A 24,609-nucleotide genomic window follows, 5' to 3' on the forward strand; every position below is an offset into this window, starting at 1 on the left:
CGGGTAAAAAATGGTTGAGATAACATCTGTGTTCAATTCCCACTCGTAGCTGGCTGCCGACTGGCGGTTCAGTGAGTCTGCAGTTACATTGAAGTGACCCGAATGTGTACAGCCAGGAGCCAAATGTTGTGCTGGATGGCCCATTCCCAAATCTGTATGGCTAGGTCCACAAGGAGGGGTGACTTGGTGCCATCCTGCTTGTTGATGTAAAACATCGCCACAAAATTGTCCTCGCGAAAACAGACAAACTTGTTCATGATGGACGGTTGAAAAGCTTTGAGCGCTAGAGAAACAGCCAGGAGTTCCAGATAATTGATATGAAACTGCCTGTCCTGAGGTGTCCAAATGTCGAATTCCTCGAAGTGACAGCGTTGTGCTCTACCCCAGAAGGGAGGAGTCTGTGGTAACCGTCACTTGTGGGCAGGGCTCCTGGAAGGAGGCCCCCACAGAAAGGTTGTCGGTTAAAGACCACCATTGTAGATCTGCCCTCAGAGGACAGAACTGCAATTATCTTGGAATCCGGGTCCAAAGCATGAGACAAAGAGCATCTGGGTACACCTCATTTTCAGACGTGCAAGAGGAAGAGCTAGCATGCAAGAAGCCATGGGGCCCAGAAGTCTCTGGAACCACAAAGCCATCATGTGCGAAGACTGGAGGAAGAGCCGACACATGGCTGATAGGTCCGCAATCCTGTCCGTCGTTAGGAAAACCTTGGTACTGATCGTATTCCAATGGAAACCCAGGAAAATCAGGTCTTGAGAGACCGTCATGGAAGATTTCCGCCAGTTCACCGACAGCCCATGGTCAAATAGGAGCTGGAGGAGAGACTGGAGATTGCTCAATGCTGTTTGTGGGCAAGGACTGTGCAGAAGCCAGTCGTCCAAATATGGATATACATGAACGCCCTGTAGCCGGAGGAAAGCTGAGCTGACCGATATCTTCGTAAAGACAAGCGGCACCGAGCGGAGACCAAAAGGGAGCACACAGAACTGGAAGTGTTCCCCACCCTGGGAGAACCGCAGATATTTCCGATGCGGCCTCCATATCAGGATGTGCATGTAAGCGTCCTGAAGCTCCACAACACTGAGCCAGCCGCCCTTTCGAAGAGAGGACTTTATTTGGCGAGGCGCGATCATCTTGAATTTCTCTTGGGGAAGAGAAAGCTTGAACTGGGAAAGATCGAGGATAGAGCGCAGGCAGCCTGGTTGGGTTTGGGCACTGAACAGACGGGAGTAGAAGTTTTCCCCTTGGTCCCTGAGGGGGAACAGGCTCCACCGCTCCGAGGTCTAGAAGTTTCTGTACCTCAGCTCTGAGGGAGGGCGACCCAATCTGTTGGAAGGGAGGGTTGAAGGGTGGGGTAGGGGCAAGCAAAAGCCCGCCCGAGCGATGGACAAAACCAAATGGTCTTCGTGGTGGTCTTCCACGTCTCCAGATGAGACGAGATTCGTCCTCCCATCAGAGTCTCGTGCAACCGACAAAAAATATAATTTTGAGGATGTCTCAGCAGGGAGACTACCTGTTCCTGGAGAAGAGGCTGATGGCCAAGAGAAAAACCGACCACCTTGCCGCTGTTGCTTTCGGTAGGTCCCACCAACTGGAGCTTCAGTTTGGCGCGCACAGCGATCCTGAAAACCCCTGAACCTCTGTATAAGGGGCCTTAGCTGGATCTTTCGCCATTACCGATAAAAATGTAGTGGTTTGGGTACGCGCTTTTGTTTTTGTGAGTTCCTCGTCTGTAGAAGAATGAAACAATTTCTTGCCATCAAAAGGAAGGTCCAGTACTTTGTCTTGCACTTCCTTTGAAAACATTGTCGCGTGGAGCCACGCCTGGCAGGAGGTGTCAGGCCAGACCATAAGGCTTCAAGCCGAGGTATCTACAAGGTGTGCGGCAGCTTCCAGTAGATCCTGTGCCAACACTCTGGCGTCCGATAAACCGGCTTTAAAGTCATCTAGCCTATCCGCAGGAATACACTCGTGGAAGTCGGCTAACTCTTTCCACAGCCTCAGATTGGCTGCTGCCAGAACGAAGTTGGAGCGCCGAATTGGCAAATATTTTCTTGCCCAAGGCGTCCAGAAGTTTATCCTGTTTGGATAGGATTTGGGCCGTTGCCGTTGAAGATGCAGAGGCCAGCTTGGACTGGAGGGTGGCCGCTGCCACCACTGTTGAGAAAGGGAGCGGAGCGCAAAAGCCGATAAGGCTATCTCCTCAGACGAGTGAAGCTTGTATCGAGCGTCAATTCTCTTGTTGAGGTGTAGACCGGTGTGGGGTTTATCCCATACGTTACGGACCTCAGCCAAGACGTCCTTCTGGAGGAACAGGCCGGTGCACTCCTGAGGTGACAGGGTAAAGGCTCCAGAAAGCACCCCCCTCCTGAGGAGTGGGGGCCTGAGGTACTGGACTATCAAGGAGGGCCATCATATCCAGGACGCGGTCATGGAATGCTCTCACCGAGCAGGGCTGCTCATCGCTATCCTGATCCGCTTGAGGCTCATACAACGAGACAGGAACAGAAGACTGGTCCACAACGCATACCGCCTCAGGTTTTAAAGTCTTGTCCCGGTGTATTATCTATAGGAGACAACGGGGGCAGAGGAGGGAGAGATGGAGGAGCGGTGTAGGAAGTGGCACCATCAGGACCTGCGTTGGAGCAGCCGGGACAGGAGGTGGGCCTGGAGGATCAGGGTACATTTCCCTGAAAAGCCATTTGAAATATGCCTTCATAGGGTCAGAGCGCATGAGCAACTGAAACTTCCCAAAAAACTTCCTCAGCCAAAGGTTTTGGCGGTGGTACAGGAAGAGGGAGCTTGTGAGGGGCACACCCCCATGAACGCAATGAGGGTGGTTGCCAGGAGGGCCCAACACCGGCTAGATCCAAATAGATCAGTGGAGCGGAAGCAGGAGGGAGCGAGACTGTATGAGGCAGCGGTGTCCGAGCACGCCAGTCGAATGAAGGGAGGAACAGATTTTTATTGTCCACATAGCGTGGAAAAGGCTGTTCAGCCCCAAAAGGAATGCTCCCAGCACCAGACGCCTTGAAAGTTGGTGTAAGGGAGATATCCAAAATGGCCACCGCAAACCATGGGGTTGGGATCCATTTTGTCGACACCTCATGAAAACTGCGTCACATTTGGAGATGAAGCAATTGTCTCCTCAGGGGAGTCGGGAGACTTCAGTAACACCTTAGCCTTGACACAAGGGACATCTTAGCAACTGCCCCAGAATTAGCCTCCAGTGGAGGAACCTCGGCAGAACCGGCAGTGGAGAGAATATGGTCCGTGACCACCCTCTTTGTCCCCTCGACAGAACTGGTACCACCACGAGCCCGAGCGTGGGACAGTTGAGGGATGAACCTCACAGACAAGACCTTCAAAGAGGATACCTCGGTTCCGTTGGTGCTGACTCTTGGCCCAAGAAAGGGAACCTCTCGTTTTAACACGGGACATGTAGCTCCCTCAAGAGGGGCCTCTTGCCGTGACTCGGTATGAAAAGCTCCAGAAACTGAGACCCCAGGGTGTACCCCAGTATCAGTGTCGAGAGCTTCAGAAATGGTAGACCTCAGGGCGAGCCCCAGACAAACTGGGCTGAACTTAACCACCCAAATGGTGAACCTCGGAACAGCGTCCGGTTTTGGCAGATCTTCTGCAGGAACCCTCGGAGAACACTCCGGTGCGCCTACTAGGCCCTTGAGGCACCTGAGGGGAACCCCTGGTGACAAAGCTACATGAGGCCCTCCCGTACCTGGAAGACCCCGGGAAAGAGTCCCCTAGCCGGGTTGCCCTAAAAAGTAGAGAATTTACTGGGCGTTTCTTCTTTTCATCGATGAAAAGCTGGAAATGAGGTGGAGGACCGAGCTGAAACACTTCCTACCACCGAAGAAGACGGAGTGGCCGGACAGAGAGGGAATTGCAATAGAAGCACGAATCCAAGCAGAGTTCCAGGCCTAGACACTCCAAGCAAAGAGTGGGGATCCGCCCTTGCGAAGCAACGTTCGCATGAAGAACAGGACACGAATCTCAGACGCTCCGGCATACACTACGAGGACTAGATGACGAGGAACCGGAGCAGGAAGGAAGGACAAAGGGAATAAAAATAAACATTCCCAGTGATGCTAGTGCATCCAGCCCCGACCGCGTGGAGAAAAGGACTGAAAGGAGGTGCGCGGGCGGAGCTCAGGAGGGCAAGGTTACGGCCACATGCGGTACCCCGCGTAAAAATAAAAAGGACAAAAATTTGACATTTTTTATGCTTTTTACAAAAGGGCTTCGGTCTCGTCCCGAAGGATGGAATGTCCCACAAGTATGGAGGAAAGGGGACGGGACGTAGGAGTATTCATTAATTCACAGCCATACAATACAGTGGCAGACACAGTTAGCCTGTAAAATTCAATCAAGGGAATCAGTGAATAAGCATAGAGTTTACCTTTCACTGATATCATCAGCGAGAGGCATGATCGATTATTTTCCTCCATTCTTAATTTATATCTTTCCAGCTGTTTTTTTACTAACAATACAAATCCTATATAGTACAACGAATCTACTTTATTTATCTTCTTGTTGTTCAGCTTCCACACCTATCTTTTATCATTCCTACGCGTACTACAGGTCATTAAATAAGATTTTGGCAAATTAATTTGCTGCTGATTAGTACATAAGTAGGATTTAACACCCAGCAGCGAACGTTGCAGACCTGCAGGAGTGTAATCCAACAGAATAAGGTCCTCCGCATATGCGATGCAGTTAAGGTTCAACCCAGACCACTTCGGTGGATACCCTCTCCAGGTCTTGGTTTCTTCCCACAGGTCTGCTAAGTAAAGGTTAAAAAGAGTGGGGGCAAGAACGCACCCCTGACGCACTCCCTTGACTGAACTAATATCCCTTGAAAGCTCTCCAAGCATATTCAGCCTAACACTTGCTGAGTTATCCGTATAGAGTAATTTTATCATCCACAGTAAGCCTCGATCTATTACCCAGGATATTAATTTCTGCCATAATGACTCAATGTTGACATTATCAAATGTTGATGATAGGTCTATCGCAACCACATTGGGAGACCGTTCAAAATTACCTCCAATATCAGACATACAGGTAGACAATGCCAAGCCACTAAATATAGTTACTACCCATTTCTTAAAACCCGTTTGAAGCGGGTTGAATCGCTGAACTTTTGCAGCCCAAGCCGCAGGCTCTTCAAGTACTAGGGTAGCAAATATCTTGGAAGAAGAATCGGTCAGAGATATGTGGCAATAACCTGATGGATCATCTCTCCTGCCCTTTTTAAAAATGTTATTAGAATAGATCTTTTCCAAGAGGTAGAACAGTCAACGCCCATCTCAGACCATAGCAAGGGGTCAGTCCCATAGATTCCATTGGCCAAACCATCAGGACCACCAGCTCTTGAATTACTGAGATTGCGAATTACACCCTCAATATCCGATTGGTTTGATTTTGAATCATTTATAAGCGCGCCCCGGACAAACTTATTCGTGACTGGGCGCCGATGGAACAAGTAATAATAAATCTGCATTCATACTGATGATATACGATCAGATAATCTTTGCACAAACCAGTAACTGACCGTCCATATTCCTTAATTGAACAAGTAAGTGTTCACAGCCTTGCCAAATGCAGTGAGTGTTTTCATGTCTCGGATGATAGCTGGGAGCATTTTCTAGAGTCTTGGTCCATAAACACCAAATCTGTGATCCCCTTTACTTACGTATTTAGACCGCGGTACGTGCAGCAGATTCCTGTCGCATGAACGTAATTGGCGGCAAGGGATATAGCTCCTAATTTTGTCCGATAGATAACTTGGGGCTATTTTATTCAAACATTTGAAGACAAGACAGAACTTTAAAATCTATGTGCTCTCTCACAGCCAGCCAGTGTATAGATCTTCTTAGATTGGAAATGGGGGAAGATTTTGCCAACCTAAACACCAGCCTGACTGCTGCGTTTTGGGCCACTTGCAATCTCTGCATCTGAAATACTGGTATTCCTGACAGCAGAGCATTGCCATAATCCAGTCGTGAGTTAACAAGGGTCCCCACGACTGTTGCTCTATCCACGTTCGCTATGAACTGCAACATTTGTCTCACCATTCCTAAGGTTTAAAACATTGACTGCACCTTTGCGCTAACCCGAGCTCCACATCCCATGTTGTCTTCCCACACACAGCCCAGATTTTTAACTTTTTGGGCAAAGTCCAACTGTGAACCCAGAAAACAGTGTGACAGCGCCTGCTTGGTATTTTGCAAATGGTGTTTTGAGGCGAATAACACAACCTCTGCTTTGCTGGCATACAGCAACAGCTGATTAGCACACATCCAAGCCTGTACCTCTTTTAGGCACTGGTCCACTAACTCAAAAGGTCTCCTCTGATCTATCTACTTTCAGGAACACCCGAGTATCATCCGCATAGGAATGAAATTTGATGCAGTGTTTCCTCAAAATGTCCATAAGAGGTTTAACATATAGATTAAAAAGTAGAGGAGAACGTGAAGACCCCTTTGGAACCCCACACTTTTGTAAAAAAAAGGAGTCCAACAGGAGAGCTCTGAGCTAAACCCTTTGTTCCCTTCCAGTTAGAAATTACTCAGACCATTGAAGGGCTTGTCCTGAAACCTTTCCCACCTCCCTTAGCCGCTTCAACAGAATCTCATGATCTACCGTATCAAATGCGGCAGATGGGTCCAACATAATCAACAAAGACATGTCCCTCTGATCCGCCGTTTCCACGAGATCGTCCCAGACTGTCAATATTGCCGTCTCTGTCGCAAATCCTGGACGAAATCCTGATTGTAAGGGATCCAATAGGTTCTCCTGTTCCACATATTCCTGTAGCTGAGATGTGACCATTTTCTCCAGAATTTTGACGGCCTTGGTAATCCTGCCACTGGTCTATAGTTCTGGAGATTCTTGGGATCTAAATTTTTTTTTTTTTTTTTTTAGCAATGGGGTAACCACTATACCTGGTTCAAGTTTACTGGCACTATACCTGGGGTTAGAGATCTGTTCACAAACTTTGTTATAAAGGGGGCAATATCCGTGGCTACTCGTTTGTCTACTGAAGATGGCATTACAAATAGAACATTTGCGGCTTTTAGGTTAGAAAGTAAAGAACATATCCTATCTGCCGACACTTAGGTAAATACGAATGGTTTCTGAACCTTTGTACTATGTGAGGTAATAGCCTAACCCACCTGTGATTGTTCCTGTGGATCTGTCAGTGTGGCTTGAGCAATCTTTTCTCTAATCAGATCTATTTTTTCCATAAAATAGTTGTTAAAAAGCATCTACCTGTAGCTGAGAGGTTTCTGGTGCAGCTAACGCACACTAAGTTCCACAAGATGTGAGATCACAGAGTATAGTTTGCAAGGCCTGTTAATTGCTTTCCCAATCTCCCCTACCATGAATTTTGATTTGGCCTCGAAAATAACCTTTCTATACTCTCTTTGGGTGATCTTGATCAGCTCTTGATTATTACCTGTATGCCTTTTCCTCTGTTTTTTTCCAGGGATCTCAACTGTCTCCTTTTTTTAGCGAGATCTTGCGAGAACCACGAGTTAGCCACTTTCCCAGGCCTACTTTGTTGGAAAGGGGCCGATTCTTTACACAGCCTATCCATGATCTCTGTGCCTTTGTTAAAAAGCTCTTCACACGGCAATGAGTTATCAATTTGGGCAAAGGCTTGCTTTAATTCCTCCCTCAAAATCTTTAATAAGTCTTTACACTTAGGGAACTGACTAATCGTACAGTGATCATGCGCCTCAGGTGTTTTCTCAGACAGTACTACATTAAACAATCGGGCATAATGATCTGTCCATGATACTGGTAGCGTATCCAGGAAGTTTATGATATCCCCTCTGTACAACAATACATCAAGGCAGTGACCCCGACAGTGCGACGGTGAGGTTACTAGAGATTATTTTGTGAGTCTCCAGAATCCCCATTAATAAGTCATATCTTCCGCCCAGATGATGAAATCTCACAGAAAGCAGTTTCTTATGCTTACTAGCCGTATCTGCAAGAAACAGATCCGAGTTATCCAGAAATGTTCTTGCAGGACCTGGTGGGCGATATCCAAACAGAATATTTATAGCTCTGGTTGGGGTACACTGAATACATTCATGCCCTATCTGGGTGGATTCATCGCACTCTAATGATTTCAAATGGGATAGCCTTAGCGGTGCTCGATTAATAACCGCTATTTCGCACCCTCTTTTTCCAGTTCTATTTATGATTTGTATAGCGTAGCCTTGTGGAATCAATAGATGATACATGGCCCGTGATGTATCATTAAACCACGTTTCTGTCAAAAAGATACAATCCAATTCCTGGGATTGGATGAAATCATGTATCTCTATAGCATGCTTAACTGCTGATCTAACGTTCAGTAGAGCTGCCCTGAACATTTTTACATTATTGTTCTGTGTTATGGGTGCACTTCCAGTATTCTTCATCCTCTCAATACCCAAATTCCTAACTTTATCCAATGTGCGTAAGAAAAGAAACCCTCCCTCTGCCCCCAAATCCTTTAATTCTGCATAAGTATATACCATCATTGTACTTTCGCTTTCACAGTTCCAACCAAAGACGTACAATACCCAAAGTTCCTCAAATTCTGGTAAAGTGTCCAATCCGTATAACAACGGGCAGAGCTCTACGCTGCACGCCACAATCCGGCCGCTAACAGGCCTATAACATGCCAATAACAGGCTGGCGCGGGCCAGTTATAGGCTTCAGCGCCTTTGAGCGCATCAGAAACGGCACGCGAGCACCCGAGACCTGGGCAGTGTAGTTTTCCCACACATACTATAGAATACTAATGCAGGAGCATGTTCCGTCCCTCAGCAATAAGTCTACTACTTCAAGTGGGCTATCGCTTCCAGAATTAAGGTCAGCACTCAAATATAGCAATGTAAAGAACTCAATCAAATTGCAGATTTTTTAAATATTACAAACTTTTTTTTAAATTAATCTAATAACAAGTAAAATCCTATAAGTCACAGAAAAGTGCAAACAAGCTTCTGCTAGATAATGATCCGCTTTTTAACGCCGACCACACGGATCGGTCAAACTTCTAGTGCCAAATGGGTGCCCCATTGCCTTCAACTTCAGATAACTTGGTTAGGTTATTATTGCTACTCTTAAATTTATCAGTATAATAGTCTACCAAAGCCTTTTCAGAAACACAACATAATTCGGCGTGAAGCTGAATGTCACTTTTATTATTCAATGACCACCAGATAGAATGCGTGTCTTTCTTAACTATATAGGCCATAAATTCTTGATTTCTGCCAATATATTTTTGAATTCTACGAAACCTATTCCAATTTCTGTGCTTTATTTTAAAACCCTTTTCCCTGTCTCTGCTCAAGAGAGATCAGAACCTTTGCGCAGCCTCTTAATAGAGCTTCTTAATTCAAATGTTTTCATTCTCATTTCTTAATCAAAGTAATTTCTATTCAATTGAATAAAGGTTTTCCTAGGAACGGCCACTTTAGCAACCAAAGGTCTACCCAATCTAGCCAACAGTGCTGGAAACTCCCTAGGGTGAGACTTTCTATTTTTCAATGCTTCCGCCGAATTAGTGCACCACTTTTGTAGGCCGCGATTTGCCAGATCAAAATTGTGACAAAATTGTGCCACCCTATTACTAGACCCTCACACAACTAATTTCTTTGTTCCCAAACATTTACTAACATCCCAACTTCCCCTAATAGAGATAGTTGGAGCATAACATGATCAATCAGTCCAGTCGTTACTATCTTCAGACAACTCACATCATCACAACCAATGTTTTTTAGGAAGATATAATCAATTGTTGAAGATATTGCACTAAACCAGGTCGATTAATCCTTCAACCAGCATATTAGTTTGCATAAACCCCCATCTGAAGAGAAATTGAGACCATATCCTCCCACAGTTACACCTACCGCCTAAGGAATTTTTACTAATTATGCTCCTACAAGCTTCAAATTCTTCAAAAGCAAAATGCGGAGCAGGTACAGTTAAAATCCCCACTTAGAAAAATGGGACTACCCATATTCTCTCTCTCCCAGTCAATCAACACATTTTCAGTATTATTTACTACTCATCAACCTCAGTACTAGATGGGTTAAAACAGATATTAATTAGTAACATTGCAGATCCTTGACGTCCCTCAAATCCATCACTTTTGTAACAAGAACAGCCTCTGACCGACACCTTACATTATGAATAGTAATAGTTTAATAGTATATTATGTGTGGTGTGTTTTGTTGAGTTATGTGTATGGAACTAATTGCACTTAGGAGGAGATGGGTTAGCACAAAAGTAAGATGCCCGATTGCTCTGCTATGTTACACATTGAAAGAGTTTTAGTCTACCTTGGTGGACACCCTGCCCTCACTCCAAGTGTAGGTCTCTTCACACCCCTCACCAAAGGGCTGTGGACAAACCTCTAACAGACCCCAGCACCAAATGGAAGAGTATTTATAAATACAGAGGTTTAAAATAACACATGCCATATACTATTTCACTTTTCTGTGAGGAGGAGCCATGACTCAAAGTGCCATTCTCACAAGTGAGCTAAAAGACAACTCTGCTTTTAGTGTGCATGGTAATAGTGGATCCTATTATCACTATGGATGGTATGACTCATTTGTAAATTACAAGATATATATATGGCTTCTTTGCACTATACAGAAGCAAATCAATGTTCCATAAAAACATTTGTGCGTGAGACTCTTCATATACCACACCCTGAACTGAATAGTTGTTTTGGGCAGAAATGAAAATAATGAACAGTGGTCCTACAATGATTTGTCCAAGGGGGAAGATGGGGTTTGACCATTGTGTTCCTGGTTCCTCGGTTTAGGTTTACAACAAACGTACAATGCTTTCTACATAGTTGGCTTCGAGCACCGAAATTAATGCACAGTGTTCAACAAAGAGGACATGCAAAGCACCAAATCGCACAATAAATCAATGTGACAAAATATAAGAAATCTATATAGAAATAATATACTAGGCAAAAAGTACATTCACAATTACTTTAAAAGGGGTGAAGGGCACAACAGACAATGAAAGCATAGCTGAAAAATTATTAGCAGGCGTTTCGTGGATTAATAATGCATTTGTCCTGAACGCCACAGTACACTGTCAAATGTAATAAAAAAGAAAAAACGTTTTACATAATATTACACTCCACTGATATGCCACAAACTATTTGAGAGGTGAGATACTAGGCCAAAAAGACATACTTCACCTTTACAAAATAGGTGATAAACTGTTAAATTAGCAAAACAGCGATTTCTTATAACAATAGTGTATGCTCTCCGGTTACATGTCAAGTACTCTGAAATTCTGCTAGGCCGTTGTTGTTGACTTGTTTTCACATTGATATGTTAAACCAGTAAGTGGCATGCAGCTTCCGACCTTTGGTTAACAAGGTAGGGGACAGAGAGACAAAGGACTAAGAGGGCATAGGGTTCCTGCAAGAAGGCCAAACACCAGGGCCCTGTCCTTTTCTGCAGACTTCGCCACTCCTTAAGTCGGCCTCTGCCCAAGCGCAGCTTAGAGGGTCTCGAAGCATGTATTCTTAATATATGCACAAACAAACGAAAAACACAATGATCAAATGCCAGGATGCTTCCATACTTCGAACTTAAAAAATGCAAGTGCTGATGCAATCTGCCACCGAAAGTCAGTCTGTACCAACACTTAAAGAATTGGGGCATCCCTCGTTGAGAGACCACCTGCGTGAAGAAAAGGGGCAGATGTAGCCCCTTGTTTTTTCCCTAGCCAAGGCGAGCACAGTGTTAAAGAAATACTCAGAGACAGAGACGGACCTCACTGGCACCACCCCACCATCCCAGACCAGCTGCTCTGGTGGGGTGCTAGTAACTCAGGAGACGGGCCACAGTGCTGAGTTCCAGATGTTCATAGGGCACAGTAAACTGGGGAGGTGTTGTGGTGGCCTTGTGGGCTTTTTTATTTAAAAAAAAAACCTTGTAAACCTTTAAAACAAGCAAACACATCCCATTTCTTCTAATCAGCCCCTTGCCCCAATTTAATTCACCCCTTCATGGTTTAATAAAGCATTTATCATAGTAATAGCTACTCTTTGCACAAACCCACCAATGAACGAACTTAAAGCAAGTTTCTATGCACACTCCCTGTGGGCAAGATCCTTTCTTCCCCAATCTCCCACTTCATCACAACCGATTGTGTGCTTTACAGACTCTTAAAGCCATTAGCAGCTGCAGCCTGCTCTAACTCAAAAATGTTCCTTTCGTAGTCATCATGGTCACATAACATGTCACCCAACACACAGTACCTTTTTGTCCTCGTCATCAGGTCAGTCCTGGATCCTGTCTGTCACGCTCTGCCACGGGTGGCACCACGGTGGCTATGGCTGCCCTGTTAATTGTTAGGGTTTTCGAAGCCGCAGTCCTCATGAGATGGGTGGGAGCCCTTTAAATCTATACAGCGCTCCTCTCCTCCGTGATGGTTTGCACAAAGGGCTTTGGGAGCACTTTGATGTATTTCCTTCGTGGCGTGTTTCTCAGGTGGGGAAAGGCCACGTTAGACTCTACCCACCTGGGCAGAGTCACACCCAGCCAGCGCACATCGCGCTGAGCCCCGGGCCACTTAGGACGTTGAGGCTGGGGCTCTAGCTGAGTTTGCTTTCTCCCGCTCTCCCAGTCTGGCCCCAGGAAGAGCAGATTGCCTGCAGGCACCACCGGCCCGGCCACTGCGTCCCAGAGCACACTCTCGCTCGGGGACCACCCCACAATCGCAGCCCCGGGCGCAGGCGTTTTCATTCACCGAGGCCACTCCACGCACGCGGCCTGCCTGGGGCTATTTTTTCATGCCGGGCTGCAGCTGACAGACGCAGCACAGCTCATACACATTTAATAAAGCTCTAAATAAACTCCTAGGGTGTCTTGTCTTTATTTATTTAGTAATATGCTTCCACTTAGGGCCCCTTTGGGGCCGGGGGTTACACAGAGACTGGAAGAATACACATATTCGGCTTGCTTTTGGCGAGACGGTCATGCCAAGTTTCAGGCAATAGAGTAATCGAATGATTCAAACTCTTCAGCCTGATCCAGCAGACAATGGAATATTTTCAAGTGCCCTTTATACACATGTATACATAATGCCAGGGCACGATCGACGATAGAGAACACAAGGAACACACCTTCTTCACTACCAGCAAGTGTGCCTTTGCGATAATATTCTTGCAACATAAGTAGAGAGTTGTGACAGACTGTTAAGGTTCAGGCATTATACGGATGTATTGATTTGAACCCTTGAGACCAAGCCAACAGACAATGAAATCTGACCAAGCTCCACTGATGGACATGAATGCATGGTGTCAGGGCAGGTCCCATGATCGAAAATACAAAATGCATGAATAAAAACATAAAACGATAGATGAGGAAGGAACGCACCTGCTTCAAATACCAGCGTGTGGGCCTTGGCCATAGCCTTCTTGTAGCATAGATATAGAGCTGTGCCAAACTGTAAGAGAAGAGGCAGATGCTGAGAGAGCGTAATGAATGCGATATTATAGAAAGTTACAGCACGCTGCATATGCCCATTACCCAGCTACAATTGTTAGGGGGCCACTACTTGGATCGGCGCTAAGAGCAATATATGTATGAGGCTGGGCCACTGGTTGATTAGTCCCGAGTTCAGGTCAGGAGTGTGTCCAAGTACCCACATTTGCACTGGAGACTCGGGGAGCAGTTGAGGAGTTCAGCCTTGCGCTATGGAAGAGGCACTAGTGAATACTGGTCTAGAGTGACATTCAGAGATTTGATAAGTCTACCCGGCTCTGCTACTGGGAAAAGGTCCATATAGATTGTGGCGAAGGTCGGGAGACAAGTGGGGGTGGGGGGGGGGGTAGGTGTAATTCATTCAGTCCCCGACACAGGTCCGTTCTCAAGAATACTCACCATGCCACTGTTGAGATTTTTAGACACTCTGCAGAAAGTGTGTGGTGTGCTCTCCCCCTTACTCGGCATGATAATGCAGATGTCTGTGACTCCTAGCGTGTTAAGGCCCTGAGACTCTGATGCTCGCTTGTACATTAGAAACATACGCTGGTGCCCAGGACCACCAGAATTCAGGTTGGCAGAATGGCTGTAGGGTGTGGCTTCAATGACATTGAATCCAGCCTTCGGTCGCTCCTTTCCGTCACAGTAAATGCTGAAATCACAAAATTGCATACATACGTATTATGTACGAGAAACCAGCATATACGAGAAACCAACATAAACACAAAAGTCATTCATTCCAATAAGTAAAACTGCTGCACGGGCTCTTGTTATGGACGTTCCAGGCCAATGGGAAAGTTTCAAGATGGAATCTTAGGGAGTTATATAAAGGAGAGGCAAGCATGAACGTGTATCTTGTGATACGTCGCAGAGTACTGGAGAGTGAAAATCTGTAGACAAATGACGTCAATGGTGATGGTAACCCCCTCGCCGCCGACAAAACGTTTTCTGCACTATTACTGTGCTCCGAAGGGACTACACCAACTATACTCCAACTTTCCCAATAACGCTTACTACAATCGAGCATGTTTTTTTTTGGTGTACGCAGTACACACCCACTCCTAGAACTCGCAGTGCAGTGCTTACTTTGGGTGGGGATGGAGAAGCGTTCTCCCTCTGCTCACACTCCTCCCTCTAGTCTTCAGTCATAACCTGCAAGTGGAAAGTTTTGCTTCCAAGATTGTGGCGGTTTACCGGCCTCTCATTGTAAGTTTGCCGGTCTGGTAACAGCGGTACAGGTAAGCTTGCCGGTACCGTTGTTACCGGACCAGCAAACCTACGAGTTCTGCTCACGGTTGCCTTCAAGCCCGTACCAGCAACCGCGAGCAGAGTATGTCGGATGCACCGGCACCATTCAAGAATGGTGCCGGTGCATCCAACCTCTCCATTCCCATCGAGCCCTGTGGGCCTCAATGAGAATGGGGAGTATATTTTCCGGCGCCACCGAATGGGCAATTAACGGGTCCGGCGGCGCTATAATGACCCGGTAATTGCCCATTTGCGGGTGCTGGAAAAAAAATGAAACCGGCACGGCTACCGCCAGTCTCATAATGGGGTTAACAGTTACTGTCCTCAGTGTATGATGTGTATTAGTGTTGTGTGCTGGGCAGTGGCGTCGTCAGGAATCAAATTTAGGAGGGGCCCAAAGACAAAAGTAGTTGGGCCACAGACAAAGGTGGGGGGCCACCTATGAAAGGTAATGTGTGACATCACAAGCACTCCTGCAGAGAGGCTTTTGTGCACACCAACTACCCACACCCCACTGCACCTTCTCTCCCTTCAGAATGCAGGCACAAAACCATTCAGTGACTAATGGCCCATCATTAGCAGTTTTGTGCACTACATTCTGATGGGAGGGTCTGCAAGCTGCTCTGCACACTATGGAGGTCGCTGTGCAGAAGCTGGGCAGGAACACCTGAGAAGTGGCTCGTGCTCATGTTCATACCGATGCCAGAATGCATACCAAGATCACTGCTAGCTTTGAGACAAAAGGAGAGTATTTGCTGTGTGATACACAAACATTTGCCTTAGTGAGTGTCACAAATAAAACTGCGAACAGTGAACACGGTCACTGCTCGCCTTAGGTGGGGGGGCACAAGAGAGGCACAGGATTTCAGAGGGGGCCCACTGGCTGGGGTATGTGACAAAGGACCACGATAAAAGGACCCGTCAGATTTCTGCTGACCAGCGAGATGGTCTAGCACTTCCGAGCATCAGTGACAACTTGTGAAATGAGGACGGAAGCAGAGGGCAGGTGGGCATATGTGGAGGAATGTATATGCTGCATTCTAGCTAGCTAGTTTCAGGTCTGCTTTTTCCCCTATGTATGTGCATCATAAGATGCAATTGAATTCTAAGGAAAGTACTGTAAAAACATGTGAGAATAGCAACATCTACAAATGTAATACCTTTTGAATTTTAAGTTTTTGACTGTCAGTGAATAAACTCACCTGGCCTACATATGTCAGTGAACAAAAAAAAGAAGGGGCTAGACATGTGATGTCATCAGTGATGTCATGGGTGTTATTCTTAGCAGTGCACGCTGGTGGCGCAAGTTATGGTTGCTTAGCTTACCATAAGTGGCGAATTTCAGTGGGTTTTCGGTTTTACTTGTAACCATAACGTCCCCTTAAAGTATTTTAATTACATTTATATGTACATATTCACTGAACAACTTTAAAGTGCAGTTAAGTTGACCAGATTTAACGCAAAAAAACCTTGAAATTAAGCAGATGTGGGAAAACATGACCAGCTTAACTCTGCGTGTTCCTGTGGTAAAGCCCATGAGCACATTCATATTACAGGAGAAAGGATTCACAATGACATAGCATTATGGGGGACATCAACGGGAATGCAAGAGTTATGCTGGTATGACTTCCCACATCCGCTGATGTTCAAGGGTTTTGTTGCGTTAAATCTGGTCAACTTAACTGCACTAAGCAATTGCGGACCTGAAATTAGCATGGGAAACTAAACTAGAATCAGCCATGGTCGAACTTAAGGCGGCATTGGAACTCAGAGTGGGCGCAGTCCAGGAGGAAGTCAATCTCCTCAGACAAGATGTCAGAGCATTAGCAGAACGCACAGGCGAACTGGAGAAAGAAGTGGCCCCAAACACAGCCACATGTGCGTCCCATACATCGAAGATCCACATCCTGGAACAACGCGTGAGCAACCTGGAAAACAGAGCAGAAGAGGCAGAGGAACAACATAGGTATTGTGGCACTGCCGGAAGGAGCAGAGGGAGCAAACCCGACGGAATATGTAGAGACAATGCTGTTGCAAGAAATCGGAGGAGGGGCGCTCACCCAGGGGTTCGCGGTGGAAAGAGCGCAAAGAGCCCTAACAAGGTGGTCACAGCCCGGAGCCCCCCCCCCCCACGCCCCTCCCCCAAGACCAATAATTGCCAAAATCCTGACAGGGAGAAGGTCCTAGAACATTTCAGGAAAGGAGGCACGATACAAAGAGCATCAGCGAACATTACAGCGTACCCAGATTATACACTCTTGGTGCAGAGACGACGAATGAATTATGGGTCAGTGAAAAGAAGACTGCAGGATGCAGGCTATAAATATATGCTAATGTACCCGGCAAAACTGAAGGTATACCACAAAAATAGAACACTGTTCTTTGACACCCCGGAGGACGCGTCAGAGTGGTTGGACACCCAGAACTGCCCATCGGCAACAGATAACCATAAGGAAGACGAAGCCGATAAGTAAAAAATTTTTTTTTTAAAAAAGAGTGACTGCAGCAACCATGGTGCTGTAGAATTAGACACTGGGACTAGAATATGAGACAGGGCGCAGCCAGCTGAGTTAAACACAAGACGGCGGCATAAATAAAACTGTCCAAGCACGGCGAAATAGCGCGAATTGCAGGAGACCTGAGGGACTCAGTCTCATACCCCCATAGATAGATTAGTTAGGTTACCGACAGATCGGTAACACCCTGCTGGGTTCCAGACATCGGTATACTGAGAAAGAACCAAATGCGAAGGAGCCTGATAACCAGGGATGGAGCTGGGCAACAGTTTGGGACGGGAAGGGAAGGGGGAGGGGAGGGGAGGGAATGTGTGCAGTGAACGTAGTTGGGGAGAACTGGGGGTGGGGTGACAATTGGGAAGTTTATGTTGAAATTGGTGGGGAGATTGGGGGGTGGGTGGTTAGTTGGGGAGTTTATGTTGAAATTGGACAGAGAACGAGCTTACACTCAGGCCAGGCTAAATCGAAGTGGAGGACGTGGAGGGTGGGAGAAGAGATAATAGATGGAGGACAATGGGAGATCTTAGAATAGTAACCTGGAATGTCAGAGGTCTCATTTATCTAAAGAGAAACAAGGTAATGATGTATCTGAGAAGACAGAAAGTGGATATAGCCCTTTTGCAAGAAACCCACCTCACCAAAGAGAAATTAGAAGCGATAAAGAACAAGTGGAAAGGGACCACCATGGGTGCAACATACTCAGCCTATGCCAGAGGGGTGATCAGCTGGGTAGCTCCACACGTGCCCTTCCAGGTGCTTCAGGCCCCTGTGGAGCCAGACGGGAGGGTGGTAGTGTTACGGGGGTTGCTAGAGAACAGGGAACTGTGTATCATGAATACATATGCCCCCAACCAAGACAGAGTGGCCTACTTCCAGGCATTATACCATAAAATCAGCCCTCATCTAGGAGGTGCGGTCATATGGGGTGGGGATTTCAATTGCACACTGAACCCTAAAATGGACAGGTCGGACACTAAATTAGATAAACCCACCCCTGCAGCGAAAACCTTACAGACCCTGCTGAGAGACTTTGGCCTAGAAGACATATGGAGGCAGCAACACCTGAGCGATAGGCACTACTCGCACTATTCCACCCCACACAATCTGCACACGAGGCTGGATTACATGTTCGCCACTCCGGAACTAATTGGGGAAATGACGAGCTCAGAATATAAGGCACAAATCTTATCCGACCATACCCCTCTGGTCCTGGGATGGCGACACTAGCCCCCCAGAGCCAGAATCCCAACGTGGAGGCTCAGGGCCAAAGCACTAAAACACACTGCATTCCAAGAGGACCTGAGGGAGGAGATAATTGGGTATTTTGAAAATAACACAGGGAGTGTGGAGTTGAATGGAACCCTGTGGGAGTCTTTTAAGGTGGTAGTTAGGGGGGGCCGCCATATCTAAATCTAGAGGGATCCAAGGGGGAATACAGCGGGAGTTACATGAGACAGAAAAAAAAACTGGAAGGAATCCTGAGAAGGGGGGGCACCTCGCAGGAGGATGCGGACCAGGTGGGCCAGTTACAACAGGCTTGTGGTGGGCTCTGGGAGAGGCTCTGCAATCTGAACTACAAAAAATACATTGTGAGACAACACGCTGGGGGAGACAAACCAGGGAGGCTGCACGCATGGCTATATAAGAACGAGACACCAAGATAGGCAATCAGAGAAATAATGGGTGAAGAAGGTAAAATCTGGAACACCCAAGAGGGAGTGAACGAGGGGTTCCTCAGATTTTACAAGCGCCTCTACGAAGATGCTGGGGAGACTGCAGAGCAGGAGATTCGGGAGACGCTAGAAGACATAGGATTACCTAAACTGAGTAAGGAGGAAAGGGAGACCCTAGATGGCCCTATTACACTAGAGGAATTAGAGACAGTGGTACTACATCTGCCCACGTGTAAAACCCTGGGGACAGCGGGACCCCCCCGCGAATTTTATAAAACATATAGACAGGAAGTGCTCCCCCCGCTACTGGCAATGCTTAACGAGGCCTTAGAGAACGGAAGACTCCCAGAATCCCTAAGGGAGGCGGTAATTATTCCGCTCCTCAAACCAGATGAGCCAAGCTCGGATTGTGGGTCATACAGACCCCTATCCATGTTAAACCAAGATAGCAAGATCCTCACGACAGTGCTAACAAACCGATTGAAAGTGATAATAAACAAACTTATAAACCCAGACCAAACCGGTTATGTTCCAGGCAGAAGTAGATCCGACAACCACAGAAGGCTATGTCATATTATAGAGCAGGCAGAGGGTGACGCGAGCGAAATAGCAATAGTCTCGTTGGATGCAGTAAAAGCCTTCGACTCCGTAAGGTAGCCTTGGATGATGGCTGCCTTAAGGGAATACGGGATGGGACCTGGGTACCTGCGGTGGGTGAAAATGGGGTACAGCTCCCCTATAGCTGTGGTCAAAACGGGGGCAATCATTTCACACAAATGTGTAACGCTCACCTGATTCCCGCAGAGGCGCCGGTCTTGACTGGGTGAATGCCGTGTCTTCAAAGGTGATGTGTAACACACGGTTGGTTCCTCGGGCTGGACCTCTGTGCACTGTGTGTCTGACTCGGAGAGTAAGATGTCTGCAGATAGGAAATATGGGATTAATGAACTGGGGTTATTGGGTGCCTCTCTCCTCTTCCCTTTCTCTTCTCCTGTAGGACCCCAAAGGTTAACGATCTCACCTTAGGTAGGTGAACGCCGAGCTCTCCATCTGCCTCGGGGGCAGGGTGCCGTAACCAGTTTCTTCACTGGATAAGGGTGCAGGCCTCTTGACCTCAGAGGACTGCTGTCCGTCGTTTACTGCACGAACGGTAAGTTCTGGGCACTTCAAATGTCTTAAAAGTCTTTAAGTGCGTAAGGCGTAGCTGCTGTGGAGCGATGCCGAGGAGCACGTGAGTATGGCTTTTGACTTATGTAAAGTTCTTTTGTAATGATACCTCTTGTTTTGCAGGGTTCCGGCGATGGCGGATGGCGGGCTGAAGAGAGTTGAGGATCGAACCCGCGTGAGGAATAGAAGCGCTTGGAAGCACGTAAGTGAGCGCTTGTTGCCTGCTTCACGATGCGCACTAACTGTCTTTTACCTTGCAGGTACAAGTTCGGAGCTTTAGAGAAGCTGAAGGGTGCTGGGATACCCGCTGATTTCGGCGCGGGAAGGAGTGATGGCACGTGAGTAGTAAAGTTGCCCAATGTCTCTAAACGCACCTTCTTTTGTCTTTCAGATGCGGGAATGCAGCGGGAAGACCTCCAGAGAGTGCGAAGAGTCGGTAAGCCTTTGTCTTTCAGATGCAGGTATGCAGCGCGAGGCGTTGGTGACAGCCGCTGGACCAGGTAAGAGATGCGCTGCCACTGAAGACCGTAGTGCTAACCTGTTCCTTCTTTGTCTTTAAAGGTGCTGCTGAAGACTGGATTCCAGGATGGTAAGCCTTTGTTCCCTTAGGCACAGGATCAGAAGACACGGTGAGCGTTCTGCTGCAGAGAATGCAGAATAACGCAAAGCAAGATTCATACATCGGGTGTGGTTTAAATAGCCTCCTGTAGTGCTTAGGTTTCTCCTTCCACGGCCTCGCCTAGGTAAGAAAAGAGTTCCTGCTTTCCAGAAGAGTTCCAGTGTTCTGAACCTAGGGAGTGGCTCCTGCCCCACCCAACAGGAAAAGTAGTCCCAAACAGAAGAGGATCAGGGGCTCAACTGGCAGGTAAGTAAGCAGCATGGTCTGCTGCAGGTAAGTCCACCCAAGCATTATGAGCCTGGCGCTTCCAGCGCTGGGACTGGGCATATTTATGAGCCTGGTGCCACTGGGACTGGCCGGCACCCGGAACCGGGGTTATGGGTCTGCTTCCAAGGGAGTTGGGTAAGTCCTGACCCTTTGGAAGCAGAGATCATGACAGCACCCCCCCTCAAGGCCCCTCCCAAACCGGGCTTCTCCGGGGGTTTGGGCTTGTTAGGAAATGTTCGATGAAATCTTTTGATTAGACGAGGCGCGTGGACATATTCTGCAGGTTCCCAGGACCTTTCTTGGGGGCCGTAACCTTTCCAGTCGATCAGGTAAAATAGTTTAGATTTGGAGATCTTAGAATCCAGGATACTTTTGACTTCAAACTCGAGTTCTCCATCAACTAGGATAGGTTTTGGAGATTTAGTCAATCGGGTTATAGGTTGCACGGGTTTTAGTAGAGAGACGTGGAAGACCGGGTGTATCTTCATGTGAGGGGGCAAGTCCAACTTGACCGCTACCGGATTTACTATGGTAGTGATTGAATAGGGACCAAGGTATCTTGGGTTGAATGTGCGTGGTCCTTTTAGAGGTAGATATTTGGTGGATAACCAGACTTGATCTCCTACTTGATATTGGGGGGCTTCCTTCCGATGTTGGTCTGCTCCTTTCTTGTATTGTTCTTTAGCCCTTTGAAGGTGAGAAACGGCTTCCTTAAAGGCTTGGGTGATAGTAGAATGCAGGTGGTCTACTGCTGGTGTTCCAAGATCTTGGAGTGGATCCAAATCCGAGGTTCGAGGGTGACTACCGTATAAAAGAAAGAACGGGGTCTTCCCGGTTCCCGAATGGACAGAGTTATTGTAGGCATATTCGGCTATCCAAAGGATATCTTTCCAAGTTTTTTCAGTTTGTTGCAGCATGCAGCGTAAATACTGTTCCAGAGTTTGATTGGTCCTCTCGGTTTGTCCGTCGGTTTGGGGGTGGTGGCTGGTCGAAAGTCTCACATCAATTTGAGCCGACCGACAGCAACTTCGCCAAAAATGAGAAATAAATTGACTTCCTCGATCCGAAATTAGAACCGAAGGAAAACCGTGCAGTCGGACGATGTTTTTGAGAAATTCTCGGGCCAGAGTTGCTGCTGATGGTAAGCCTTTGAGTGGAATGAAGTGCGCCATCTTGGAGAATAGGTCCACGATTACTAAGATCGTATTGTATCCGGAGCATGGAGGTAGATCGGTGATGAAGTCCATAGAAAGCGTATGCCAAGGGCGAGGTGGGATGTCAATAGGACGTAAGAGGCCGGCTGGTTTTTCCTTTTGACTCTTGTTTTGGGCGCATACTCCACAGGACATTATAAAGTCTCTGATATCTTTTTTCCAAGACGGCCACCAGAAGTAGCGCTTGATCTTTTCCGAGGTTTTGGCCATACCGGGATGTCCTTCCATTAAAGAATCGTGATAACAGGAGATTACCTTTTTCTGTAAATCTGTGCTGGGCAGGTATAACCGTCCTTGGAAATACAATAGATTGTCCTTCACCGTAAAGTCCTTTCCCTGCAGATGCCAATTCTGTATGTCTGCTGGAGTTACCAGTTGCCTGGCCTTATCCTTAACTTCTTCAATGGATTGTGTGGCGATTACACCCAGAATTCTTTGTTCGGGAATGATAGGTACAGGTTTAGGATTGATCAAGTGTTCTTCCACTCCCATCCGAGAAAGGGCGTCAGCTTTACCGTTTTTCGTACCAGGTCGGTAGGTAATTATGAAGTCAAACTCGGCAAAGAATAGTGCCCAACGGAGTTGCCTAGAGGATTGAGCTTTCGCGGTTTTCAAATATTGCAGGTTACGGTGATCTGTGATCACAGTAACGGTGTGTCGGGCCCCCAGAAGATAATGCCGCCAAGCCTTAAAGGCGGACTTGATAGCCAGAAGTTCCTTATCAGTAATAGTGTAATTGATTTCAGGAGGCGAGAATTTGCGGGACCAAAATGCCACGGGATGCAACTGATTGGTTACTGGGTCCTTTTGTGATAAAACTGCTCCCATGGCAAGACTCGAAGCATCAGTTTCAACAATGTAGGGGAGTTCTGGGCGAGGATGTTTTAAGATCGGCGCAGAGATAAATTTAGTCTTCAAATTCTGGAAAGCTTGTTCCGCCTCGGTAGACAATTCGAAACGTTTGTTTTTCTTTAACAGGGTGGTGATGGGCTGGACTATTCGAGAGAATTCGGGGATAAACCTGCGGTAAAAGTTAGCGAAGCCTAACATGCTTTGAACACCTTTTACGGAGGATGGCGAAGGCCACTTGAGAATTGCATCGACCTTCTTTGAATCCATACGCACTCCGCTAGGTGATAATATGAATCCCAAGAATTCAACTTCAGTCACGTTGAAAACATATTTTTCCAACTTAGCGAAAAGTTTGTGTTGACGCAACCTCTCGAGGACCATTTTCACGTGTTTCCGATGTTCAGTTTCCGATGAAGAATAAACGAGGATGTCGTCAATATAGACAACGACACACACATCTATGAGCTCTCTGAGGACGTCGTTCATAAAATATTGAAAGGCGGCCGGGGCATTGCAAAGTCCGAAGGGCATGACCTGATATTCAAATAGCCCATACTTGGTGCGGAAGGCCGTCTTCCATTCATCGCCCTCTTTCACTCGTACCAAGTGGTAGGCTCCTCTAAGATCCAGCTTTGTATATATGCATGCTTTTCTGACTTGGTCCAGGAGTTCAGGGATCAAAGTTAACGGATATCTATTCTTAACGGTGATCTGGTTCAGGGCGCGATAATCTATACAAGTTCTAAGGTCCCCTTCTTTTTTTGGAACGAAGAACAAAGCTGAGGAAGCAGGGGACTTGGAAGGACGGATAAACCCATTCGCTAGGTATTGATCCAGGTATTGTCGTAGGTGAAGATTCTCAGGCTCGGTGAAGGCATAAATTCCACTACAAGGAGGGGTAGATCCAGGTATCGGGTCTATCTGACAGTCATAAGACCTATGAGGAGGTAGAGAGTTAGCTTGATCCTTCCGGAAGACATCTTGGGATTCTAGGTATTCGGGAGGTAACTGGGGAACCTCCGAAGAAATTGCTGCCAGTGCAACATCAGATCGAGGGTAACAAATGGAGACACATTCTGGAAACTGAACCGTTCTTGCTCGCCAATCGATCTGAGGATTGTGCTTCTCTAACCAAGGAATTCCTAGAATAATCTGGAACTGAGGGGCCTTGATCACATCGAACACGATCTTCTCATAGTGTCCATCTTGACTTACTAACGTCACTTCTTGGGTGGTATGCGTTACTGGTCCGGAAGCTATCTCCGTACCATCCACCGTAGTAATGACGTCCTTTACAGCCTTTGGACAAAGAGTCAGATTCATCCTCAATACCATTTCATGATCCACATAATTGCCGATGGCACCGCTGTCGACGTAAGCTTCAATCGCATGTAATCGATCCGGACGTTCAGGGCTAATGAGGACCATAGGTATCACGAAATGCGAGGTCACGGAACTGGTTTTAACGCTCGGCAAGAGGACCTCTATTCTTGTCGGGCGAGGTCG

General features: G+C 47.0%; 1 protein-coding gene across 5 annotated transcripts in view; it reads right to left on the minus strand.

Annotated features, from left to right (window-relative positions):
- DENND4B (DENN domain containing 4B) overlaps positions 1-24,609 on the minus strand; it is a 2,051,633-nt gene that overhangs the window by 1,657,311 nt on the left and 369,713 nt on the right. For all 5 annotated transcript variants that reach the window (XM_069651381.1, XM_069651348.1, XM_069651357.1 and 2 more), the window contains 2 exons: positions 13,947-14,199; positions 13,440-13,509 (listed from right to left, as the gene is read on the minus strand). In XM_069651381.1, the coding sequence (XP_069507482.1) occupies positions 13,440-13,509; positions 13,947-14,199 (323 nt within the window). The remainder of the gene's footprint in view (positions 1-13,439; positions 13,510-13,946; positions 14,200-24,609) is intronic.

The sequence above is a fragment of the Ambystoma mexicanum genome, chromosome 1p (assembly GCF_040938575.1).
Source record: "Ambystoma mexicanum isolate Mex_15411 chromosome 1p, UKY_AmexF1_1, whole genome shotgun sequence".
Lineage (NCBI taxonomy): Eukaryota > Metazoa > Chordata > Amphibia > Caudata > Ambystomatidae > Ambystoma > Ambystoma mexicanum.